The sequence below is a fragment of the Coregonus clupeaformis genome, chromosome 31, assembly GCF_020615455.1.
Source record: "Coregonus clupeaformis isolate EN_2021a chromosome 31, ASM2061545v1, whole genome shotgun sequence".
Taxonomy (NCBI): Eukaryota; Metazoa; Chordata; class Actinopteri; order Salmoniformes; family Salmonidae; genus Coregonus; species Coregonus clupeaformis.
Window position 1 is genome coordinate 7191627 of NC_059222.1, and position 11697 is coordinate 7203323.

The following is an 11697-nucleotide window of genomic DNA, read 5'->3' on the forward strand; positions in this document are numbered from 1 at the left end:
TGCACCACACAGAACGCACTGCAACTGCCTCTGCAACGTAATGCTGCAAGGCAAACGTAGCGTTCCATTGGAAATGAATGTACTTCTGGTGTACCAAAATGCAATGACACAGTCGGTGTGATCGAGACGTTATTGCATTTTGGTACACCAGAAGTACATTCATTTCCAATGGAACGCTGCATTTGCTTTGCGTTGCAGAGGCAGTTGCAATGGGTTCTGTGTGGTGGATACGTTGGATTTATCTAACGTACAGTGAGGGAAAAAAGTATTTGATCCCCTGCTGATTTTGTATGTTTGCCCACTGACAAAGAAATGATCAGTCTATAATTTTTATGTTAGGTTTATTTGAACAGTGAGAGACAGAATAACAACAAAGAAATCCAGAAAAATGCATGTCAAAATGTTATAAATTGATTTGCATTTTAATGAGGGAAATAAATATTTGACCCCCTCTCAATCAGAAAGATTTCTGGCTCCCAGGTGTCTTTTATACAGGTAACGAGCTGAGATTAGGAGCACACTCTTAAAGGGAGTGCTCCTAATCTCAGTTTGTTACCTGTATAAAAGACACCTGTCCACAGAAGCAATCAATCAGATTCCAAACTCTCCACCAAGACCAAACTCTCTTGGCCAAGACCAAAGAGCTCTCCAAGGATGTCAGGGACAAGATTGTAGACCTACACAAGGCTAGAATGGGCAACAAGACCATCGCCAAGCAGCTTGGTGAGAAGGTGACAACAGTTGGTGCGATTATTCGCAAATGGAAGAAACCCAAAAGAACTGTCAATCTCCTTCGGCCTGGGGCTCCATGCAAGATCTCACCTCGTGGAGTTGCAATGATCATGAGAACGGTGAGGAATCAGCCCAGAACTACACAGCAGGATCTTGTCAATGATCTCAAGGCAGCTGGGACCATAGTCACCAAGAAAACAATTGGTAACACACTACGCTGTGAAGGACTGAAATCCTGCAGCGCCCGCAAGGTCCCCCTGCTCAAGAAAGCACATATACAGGGCCGTCTGAAGTTTGCCAATGAACATCTGAATGATTCAGAGGAGAACTGGATGAAAGTATTGTGGTCAGAGGAGACCAAAATTGAGCTCTTTGGCATCAACTCAACTCGCCGTGTTTGGAGGAGGAGGAATGCTGCCTATGACCCCAAGAACACCATCCCCACCGTCAAACATGGAGGTGGAAACAGTATGCTTTGGGGGTGTTTTTCTGCTAAGGGGACAACCGCGTCTTCGGTGAGAACCTCCTTCCCTCAGCCAGGGCATTGAAAATGGGTCGTGGATGGGTATTCCAGCATGACAATGACCCAAAACACACAGCCAAGTCAACAAAGGAGTGGCTCAAGAAGAAGCACATTAAGGTCCTGGAGTGGCCTAGCCAGTCTCCAGACCTTAATCCCATAGAAAATCTGTGGAGGGAGCGGAGGGTTCGAGTTGCCAAACGTCAGCCTCGAAACCTTAATGACTTGGAGAAAATCTGCAAAGAGGAGTGGAACAAAATCCCTCCTGAGATGTGTGCAAACCTGGTAGCCAACTACAAGAAACGTCTGACCTCTGTTATTGCCAACAAGGGTTTTGCCACCAAGTACTAAGTAATGTTTTGCAGAGGGGTCAAATACTTATTTCCCTCATTAAAATGCAAATAAATTTAACATTTTTGACATGCGTTTTTCTGGATTATTTTGTTGTTATTCTGTCTCTCACTGTTCAAATAAACCTACCATAAAAATTATAGACTGATAATTTCTTTGTCAGTGGGCAAACGTACAAAATCAGCAGGGGATCAAATACTTTTTTCCCTCACTGTATGCATCAAACTATGCGTAGATGGCTTGACAAAAATGGTAGCAGAAGGTGAATGTTGAACTTTCCTACTTACAAAGCATGTAGAGGTCTGTAATTTTTATCATAGGTACACTTCAACTGTGAGACGGAATCTAAAACAAAAATCCAGAAAATCACATTGTATGATTTTTAAGTAATTAATTTGCATTTTATTGCATGACATAAGTATTTGATACATCAGAAAAGCAGAACTTAATATTTGGTACAGAAACCTTTGTTTGCAATTACAGAGATCATACGTTTCCTGTAGGTCTTGACCAGGTTTGCACACACTGCAGCAGGGATTTTGGCCCACTCCTCCATTCAGACCTTCTCCAGATCCTTCAGGTTTCGGGGCTGTCGCTGGGCAATATGGACTATCAGCTCCCTCCAAAGATTTTCTTTTGGGTTCAGGTCTGGAGACTGGCTAGGCCACTCCAGGACCTTGAGATGCTTCTTATGGAGCCACTCCTTAGTTGCCCTGGCTGTGTGTTTCGGGTCGTTGTCATGCTGGAAGACCCAGCCATGACCCATCTTCAATGCTCTTACTGAGGGAAGGAGGTTGTTGGCCAAGATCTCGCGATACATGGCCCCATCCATCCTTCCCCTCAATACGGTGCAGTCGTCCTGTCCCCTTTGCAGAAAAGCATCCCCAAAGAATGATGTTTCCACCGCCATGCTTCACGGTTGGAATGGTGTTCTTGGGGTTGTACTCATCCTTCTTCTTCCTCCAAACACGGTGAGTGGAGTTTAGACCAAAAAGCTATATTTTTGTCTCATCAGACCACATGACCTTCTCCCATTCCTCTTCCGGATCATCCAGATGGTCATTGGCAAACTTCCTGCCGTGTAGTTCTGGGCTGATCCCTCACCTTCCTCATGATCATTGATGCCCCACGAGGTGAGATCTTGCATGGAGCCCCAGACCGAGGGTGATTGACCATCATCTTGAACTTCTTCCATTTTCTAATAATTGCTCCAACGGTTGTTGCCTTCTCACCAAGCTGCTTGCCTATTGTCCTGTAGCCCATCCCAGCCTTGTGCAGGTCTACAATGTAATCCCTGATGTCCTTACACAGCTCTCTGGTCTTGGCCATTGTGGAGAGGTTGGAGTCTGTTTGATTGAGTGTGTGGACAGGTGTCTTTTATAAAGGTAACGAGTTTAAACAGGTGCAGTTAATACAGGTAATGAGTGGAGAACAGGAGGGCTTCTTAAAGAAAAACTAACAGGTCTGTGAGAGCCGGAATTCTTACTGGTTGGTAGGTGATCACATACTTATGTCATGCAATAAAATGCAAATTAATTACTTAAAAATCATACAATGTGATTTTCTGGATTTTTGTTTTAGATTCCGTCTCTCACAGTTGAAGTGTACCTATGATACAAATTACAGACCTCTACATGCTTTGTAAGTAGGAAAACCTGCAAAATCGGCTGTGTATCAAATACTTGTTCTCCCCACTGTAAATGATTACGGATGACGAATATCCACTTTGTTAGATAAGATTAGTTAAATGTGCCCATTCCGGCGTCCTATTCCCCACACGGTCTGCGTTCCATTGACCTCTTTACCGCATCTATTGGCTACAAAAAAAAGGTTTTTGGTCTTAATTTAAGGTTAAGCATAAGGTTAGCAGTGTGGTTAGGTTTAAAATCAGATTTTAATTAGAGAAACTGTAGAAATGGGCAGGGTTTAGCCATAATTATGACTTGGTGGCTGTGTTAACTACTGACAACCTTTTTATTTATGGCTGTAACGTTTCTGTGCAACAGATAAAATATGTATACTGTTCCATCTTTAAGTTGAGGCTTTGCAATTATACAATAAATCCTACATCTCTCGGTTCACATATGACAAACTGTACAAATACCTGAGCCATAAGTAGCACACAATGTCAGAAAACTAGGGTAAACAATGCTGACAAAACAGTAATGTGATGTGATCCATTTAATGCAAAATTGTGTCAATTTACTATTCCAACAGATTCAAAATCGCTAATCTTGAGTCCTTCCACATAACATAAATATTTATTCAGCTCAGTGCTCATCCCACCTGCAGTAAATGCAAACTACAGTACAACAAAGTACATGAGAGACCTCTAGGGGATGGAAAAAAACAGTGCACCAATTTTTTTTAAGCTGTACTCTCCTCTGTACATTTGGTCAAGGGCAGAAGTACAGCCTTGCTTTTGTTGTCAAATCTACATTTGATTTTACCCCCCAAAAAATGCTAGCTTGTCAAGGGAAATGACTGATCTTGAAAACAGGAGACTTAAGATTTCCTCAAATTTTGCATGTTAGCCTAGACGGAAATACCAAAGAAATGAACATGCAACAGATTATTTTTGAACAAATAAGTCCAGTTTTTATTATTATGGTTGTTAATGCAGCAGTGGCTCTTCCATCTGAACATTGATAAATAAAACACTGACAAAAAATGTTTTTGTTAAGGTTTCCTCAAGACACTGAAAGAAATAACCAAATTATCATTCCACACATTTATATTTTCCTTGACCAATGTCCATACTCAATAGAATGTTTTTCCTCTTTAAAAAAAGTAATCCAACAAGAACCTGAAGGGTGGCAGCGTTCTCCCCTGTCCATGCCCCTCAGGAGTAACTTGATGTTTTGCTGCCGACATCGTCCTCCTGCGTTCCCATACTCTGAAACATACAGTGTGATACAAACCATTAGCAATCATTTCAATACTAACTAAGAAATATATATACATATAAAATAAAAACTATCAACAAATACTCAACCAACTGAATTGCAAACATAGTCCTCTTGGAAAACGTCTAGAGGAGCCTAAATAATGTAATTGTTGCTTCCTACCTTCTGAACAAACTGTGGGTTTACTGTGATTTCTTGATCCATGGACTTTAGTTTCTCATCCAGCTCTATACACTTCAGCATCTGTGAAGGACACAAAACTAGCCATTTACTTCACTAAAACAGTACCAAATGATAAGCAAATAATGACACTTCATTGCACCTCAATAGTAATTTCTATATAAGGATAGATAATCAATATTGACATTCTCTTACCTCTTGGTCAATTTTGTGAAGCATTGCGGGGTTGTTGTATTTCTCTGGGTTGTCATGGAAACAGACCATGCCATCCTTTTGGTTGATACTGGCATATATCTCACCATCTTCAATCTGTAAGGAACAGAAAAGGTAATTAATGGACAAATCAATGTTAGATCTAGTCTCAATTGAAGTGAAGGACATTTTCTTTCATACATTCAAAATTGAGTGTTCTCAGAGTACTGAGATAAAGCGTGTCTATTCTCCTGCGGTTGCATTGACTTACCATGTGCAAGACATACTTCTCCGCCTCCTGGGGCCCTGACAGCTGCACTCGACTCGCCATGTCTTGCAAGGACAGCGTCAGGAAAGTCTGCAAAGAAAGAAGGGTGGTCAGATACATTGCTTTTCTGACCATTTGCTTTAAATACTTTGTTTACATATTTACACCCTGGTAACAGGGTGAAGATGGGGACGAAGAAGGTAGAATTGAGGTGAAGGACAGGAAGTATATCTTGAAAATAGTTGAGGTAAGTGCAGATGGAGATATATTAGGAATGAGAATGGTGTATTGGGGGTAAACAAGGTTTTTGAGGTGAGCGAGGACTATTGATAGACATATTAGGAGGTATATGTGAGGAGAGGGGTCGTATTTGAGGCGAAGAAGATATGATCTGAAGGGGAAGGAAGTATACCTTTGTTAGCCTCTGGATGTTCTTCTTGTAGAGGGAGGACAGGCATTGCTTGACCAGCCCTGTGTTGTTGTCGCGTGTGAAGGTCTCACTGTGTTTATTCACCTGGGAGCGCAGTTCTGCTGGGTTGTTGGTGGCGTACACCTGTGCAAGCTCATGGTACGCGTTGCTGAGAGGCTGCAGAAACAAAAAGCAGTAGAATATATGTAATATGTATAGTATGAAGTACAACAGACAATTAAAAATGTAATAGCATGTAAAAGCCTTAATGATGTGAAATATGGCCCTTTTTGAGTCTTCATTCTCACCTTTATGAACCTCCCAACTATCTGTGACGTGTACTTGGGGAGCTGCTGCACTTTGCCATGGAGAATCAGAGAGACCAGGATGTACTTCTTATAGGCCTCCAACATGATGTGACTGACAGCCATGGCTGGAGTGGTTATTGCCTGGGGGAGAAGAGATCACAGAATGGAACTAGAGATGTAAACAAATAAAATGTTATTTGTCACATGCGCCGAATACAACAGGTGGAGACATTACCATGAAATGCTTACTTACAAGCCCTTAACCAACAATGCAGTTCAAGAAATAGAGTTTACTAAATAAAAGAAAGTTACAAATAAAATAAAAAGTAACACAAAATAACAATAACGAGGCTATATACGGGGGTACCGGTACCGAGTCATGTGCGGGGATACAGGTTAGTCTGATCATACCATGCCTCAAAGTGACCACTGCGCCACTCCCCCCGAGTGGCGCAGTGGTCTAAGGCACTGCATCGCAGTGCTAGCTGTGCCACTAGAGATCCTGGTTCGAATCCAGGCTCTGTCGTAGCCGGCCGTGACCGGGAGACCCATGGGGCGGCGCACAATTGGCCTAGCGTCGTCCAGGGTAGGGGAGGGAATGGCCGGCAGGGATGTTGGTAGAGCATGGCGTTTGCAACGCCAGGGTTGTGGGTTCGATTCCCGCGGGGGGCCAGTATGAAAAAAATAAAATATGTATGCACTCACTAACTGTAAGTCGCTCTGGATAAGAGCGTCTGCTAAATGACGTAAATGTAAATGTAATTTGTACATGTAGGTAGGGGTAAAGTGACTATGCATAGATAATAAACAGCGAGTAGCAACAGCGTAAAAACAAAAAACAAACTACTGCATTGTTGGGAAAGAGCTTGCAAGTAAGCATTTCACTGTACTGATTACACCCTTTGTATCCTGTGCATGTGACAAATAAAATTTGATATGTCATTGCCGTAACAGATTAAATGTCAACTCAGTGTGTAGTGTACTTGACTACTGTATGCATACATAGTATCAAAATAGTAATTTAAAAGGTCATTTCAAAATGGTATTACAATGAGCAAATGTTTTACTAGTAGTATGCTAAATCAATTCACTTTTGATAACAGGAACACTAGGTCACATCCAAAACAGCTTTAACACACACATTGTAGGTTCTCAAATAAGCCAGTACCTGTTCATAAAAATACAGTGCTCTTTCAAAGTTCTTCAGACCCGTGTAGATCATGCCTCCGTAATAGTAGAAACATAGAAAGTGCTTTGCGTCGTAGGCGCCATTCTCCTTACAGATGTCCATCATATCAAGCTCAAGAAACGGGAGGACAGGCTTGAAGCACTTTGCTAACAAGCACAGCTGTGGATGTACACACAAAGTTGTTGAGGGGTCATTCATTCTTAGTCTCGCAGCCAAGCATCAATATATTTCAATAATCATATAAAGTCAAAGATCCTGTTGATATGAATCAGTTTACTCACCTGACACAGGTCTGCATGAACTGAGGTAAGTTGGTTTGTGTTGATTTGCATTTTGTCTATTGCCTGTTTTAGAATGCCGACACCCCTCAATGGCTGTGAAAGAAAGAGATGCATTAAACCATATGTAACAGAGATAAGAATGTGACGTAAGCTCACTCACACAGCTAGCTTGAAATGCCGCCAATAATGCCATCATATGTTCCTTTTCAGTGGCACAACTGGATAGTATGTTGTCAAGCAGGGCAATCGTGTGTATTGGCAAGGTAGAGGGCCCCAGGTTTGAGGCGTGGTACGATCAGTTTACCCTGAGTTGTACTCAGAGAGGAAGGAAGCTAATACTGCTAAGCTAGCACATTTGGCTGGGCAGTATGACCAAAATATCATATCACTATATTTCTAATTTTTGACAGTATGGCAGTATTTTATGTTTCTGAATAACACACGTTTTTAAATATGTTTAATGATAGAAGGATTATTTTATTAGTCATGTGCACAGGGTCGCAGATGTATTTGGATGTAGCTCAGTTGGTAGAGCATGGCGTTTGCAACACCAGGGTTGTGGGTTCGATTCCCACAGGGGGTATGAAAAATAATAATGTATGCACTAACTGTAAGTCGCTCTGGATAAGAGCGTCTGCTAAATGACTAAAATGTAAAATGTAAAAAATTTGCAGGGTACAGTTAAATTCTTAATTTTAAGTGTGTTTTTTTTGGCCTTTCTCCATTCTGAGGGTTTTATACTCAAACAAACTAGGACAAAACTGACAGTGAAGTAGTCCAATGTGTAGAACCTTTCATTTAATTCAGCACTATATCAAAATATCGTTATTGACATCATTGTAAAAACCAATACTGGTATGTGGAATCGAACCCACAACCCTGGCATTGCAAGCGCCATGCTCTACCAACTGAGCTACACAGGGCCCTACATATGGCTGTACATATGCCAAAACAAAGGTATTTTTCCATCCTATGGCTTGTTCGCCATTTTCTTTTTAAATAGTGAGCCAACATGTTTTTAGCACTTTTATTTCCATGATTGATCAAAACAAATTCTCATGCCTCTCTGCAGCAGATATATAAGTGAGCAATATGTTTGGAACATCGAATCAGAATACATAAAGAATCGCAATACATATTGCATCGGCACCTTAAGTATTGTGATAATATTGTATCGTGAGGTCCCTGGAAATTCCCAGCCCTATCCAATATGCATTCTCATGGGTTGGCTTTTTGTTTTTGAAATCATGTAGAGTAGTAATACCATAATCTGGGTCTTATCTTGTAAAAACATGAGTAATTTCTTTAAATAGACCATGTAAATGAGCGTTAATAGACAAGTAAGTTCATGCATTAGCTCTTCTGGTTTAAATGTTTTGCTCCCGTATGGCCGGTCTTACCTGTTTCCGTTCTACAAGGGCATTTGTCAACTGATGGCAGAGGCCGGCAACTGTGAAGAAAATAATAAAAGTAGTAAGTAGGGTTAACAGGTTCAATCAAGCTAAATTAATTTTGCCTTGAACATTTGACCTTGAACATTCTCCACATTCCTTAGAAATGACTCTTATAATTACAAGATGTTAACTTAACACCTTATGGAGTTAACCATTCCTCTGAAACTCAGTTGAATCAAAGGCTTCTAGAAACCAAAAGTCAGTTAAGTTTAGACTTACACGTGTCTGTTGCATATCGGATGTGCTCCCCATTGCAGGTACTGATGAAGAGCTGGACTTGGGAAAAGAGCGTCTCAAAGTCAGGGATGTTTGGCATGGAGAACTTCACAAACCTGTATGAAGGGAAAGTGAAAACTGGCAGTGAGTACACAAGAAAAAATGTGCCACAGTACATGAAAATAAAAAAATATTGTAGACAGGCACATCATTTAATTTGAACACAAGGGGTAGACACCTTGATCTGTGTGATATACTTTTCTGAGTCATGAGCCCCGAATGCACAGGTACAGTAAGCAGAAAATGACTAAAAGTCATAGCCTAGATCAGTGATTTACTTATAATCATTGATCAGGGATTAAAGGAGAGCAGGCTACTCACAGCACAGCCAGGACGCCCAGGGAGTGCTCCTGGATGTCCAAGGCCCCCAGTACAGTGTCCAGGTGGGACAGGTTCTTGGCCAACAGCTCCCCGCTCTTGTTGATCAGTTCACACAGCTGTGTCATCTGACCTGAGATGCAACAGTAAATACAATTGGTAAACAAACAATGCAGCACTTGATAGTCAAGCTATTACAGCTGGTTGAAGAGAAGTCCAAATCAAGAAACAGTTCATGTGTTGTGTATGTTGAGTCTATAACCTAAATATAACCTTCTCCCATTTTTAGATGGATACCCTAACCCAAACATTAATGTACAGACCCAGTTTACACCCATCTAACCCAGAGATGAAAGCGTATGTCAGTCATTACTAAATATTTAATTATGTTGCTCCCATATAATGCTTATTTCTAACGATTTAGTAAAACAGGCTATAACAACTCTGTACCAACAAACTAACCAGAATGTCAACAGAATACACCTGCATATGTAAATGATAATAATTAAGTAATCTTAATAAAGATAGAATATTGGGTGCCACTAAGAACATTGAGCATGTTTTTATAACGAAACGCGGTCCAGCTGCATAGTTCACATTCTTTGCAGTTACTGTAAAATATATCGGCCGGTCAAGTGTCCTGTCAAGGCCTGCACTGGGTACATTAGCTATGGAAGCAACGCATATTGCGTTACAGATGGGACTGTCGACCAATAACATTTGACAATGGCGCTCTGCAACCAATCGCGCCTACTTAGGGCGGAACTACCGGTTAGCATTTCACTGAAATGTTTTTCTCGAACAAAAACAAAGTTTTATTTTAAAACACGTATTCGTTTACTGTGTTGTTATTGGTACGCTTTAGTGTCCCGGGGTAAAAATACATATTTCTGAACTACTTTTTTGAGGCCTCGTTCCCCAAAACAATCAATTTAGGGCTGTGTTTACATGATAAAGCAAAAAGGAGGATCTAGCTATCCAGTTTGGCTAGCTAGCTATGCATGCTATCAGCAAAGCATTGCTTAGCATTGGCTAATAGTTCCAGCTCGTCTGAGAACTAAAACATGTTTAATGTCCATACCTTGAGCGGAGAGCTGCCGCACATTGTTCACGAACTGCTCCAAGGCTGAAGCCATTATTATATATGTCCAAAGTGGTAGCAATTCAGACTGTTTTTCATTCAAATGTCAGAAACAACTCCGTCCGGGCTGAGACAGGGGGCCACACAGCCGCCACTGAGAGAAAAGTATCGTAAGAACAGACGGGATCCAACGAGATTTACGGTTGGAACTTCAGGCTCTTAAATGGATAGGCACCCAGTTTAGCTAAACGCAAAATATTAATTTATCGGAAACCTTGTTATTGCTGTTTGCTACCATTTATTTCCACCCTTTCTCGAAACGTAACCCCCCTGAACACATATTGTGATTGTTGTTATTTGCTATCAATAATTTGTGTAATTGGGACTTTGGCTCCCTGTGCTATCACTTTAAGAAGAATCACAGCCTAGTAAACACAACTGGGGAGGAAGTGTAGTTCTTCAACTGGAGGCACACACAGCTTGTCTGTCTGTGCAAACTGCTACAGTAAGTGTATATTTTCTTGTTGATATGAAAGAAAAGAGGCATATCAGCATGTGTTTTGAAAACAGGTTTGAAAGCAATGATTATTGAGGTTTCTAAATGTTAAAACACAGCGTCCGAATTGTAGTTCACATGGAGCCAACCTTGGGTGAATGTAACTGCTGAAAACCCTACGTAACGGAGAATAAGTGTTCCCCAGAGCTGACTGATCCCTCCCTTCACTGTTCTTTTGCTCATCCTACTGCATGGATGCTGTCAGGCTCTTTTGATGTAAAAAGTTCATGTTGATATGCTAATATTGAATGTTGTTGATGTTTACCCTTTCAGACTCCATGGTACAAGTTTGCCTCTGGATTTTTAAACCCCACTGAGAGAGAAACTGAGGCCATGTGCGACATCTTGTTTCACGACATTGTCTTTGACTGCAAGATGTAGGCAGGCTTCACATTTTGGGGGATTTTGTACAGTAGGTGACACTTCTGGGAGCATTTGTACCAAATTGTACAGCTGCTGTGTGGCTGACAAGGGTTGCGACACTAATAGCTGTACAACCAGTCCATACTGATAGTCGTAAACAAGTCCAAATACAGTGCTGAAAAGCATAATCAACATAGTGCTTACTTTAGCTAGCTTGCTGGCTAATGCTATGCAGCACAAATGCCAAAGTCAGACCAATTGCAATAAAGGTTAAAACCAGAAAATGTATATTTGACAGTGTCAATTAGTTAAT

The 11697-nt window shown here is 41.1% G+C and overlaps 1 protein-coding gene across 1 annotated transcript; it reads right to left on the bottom strand.

Annotated features, from left to right (window-relative positions):
- Window positions 1-4175: 4175 nt before the first annotated feature.
- Window positions 4176-10648, bottom strand: LOC121547080 (COP9 signalosome complex subunit 3). The gene is made up of 12 exons (XM_041858181.1): window positions 10466-10648; window positions 9388-9517; window positions 9010-9122; window positions 8737-8786; window positions 7337-7429; window positions 7035-7214; window positions 5867-6007; window positions 5562-5735; window positions 5153-5239; window positions 4885-4998; window positions 4672-4752; window positions 4176-4499 (listed from the first exon to the last, which is right to left on the bottom strand). The coding sequence occupies exons 1-12, from the start codon at window positions 10518-10520 to the stop codon at window positions 4446-4448; spliced, it is 1272 nt and encodes a 423-aa protein (XP_041714115.1). The 5' UTR covers window positions 10521-10648; the 3' UTR covers window positions 4176-4445.
- Between the last annotated feature and the right edge of the window lie 1049 nt (window positions 10649-11697).

Bases quoted from the DNA above. Each gene is read 5' to 3' on its own strand.
- LOC121547080 (XM_041858181.1), bottom strand. From the start codon at position 10,520: ATGGCTTCAGCCTTGGAGCAGTTCGTGAACAATGTGCGGCAGCTCTCC. The intron at 9,123-9,387 runs GTGAGTAGCCTG...CCCTTCATACAG, and splicing joins CTGGGCGTCCTGGCTGTGCT to GTTTGTGAAGTTCTCCATGC. The intron at 5,240-5,561 runs GTATACTTCCTT...CTTTCTTTGCAG, and splicing joins ACATCCAGAGGCTAACAAAG to ACTTTCCTGACGCTGTCCTT.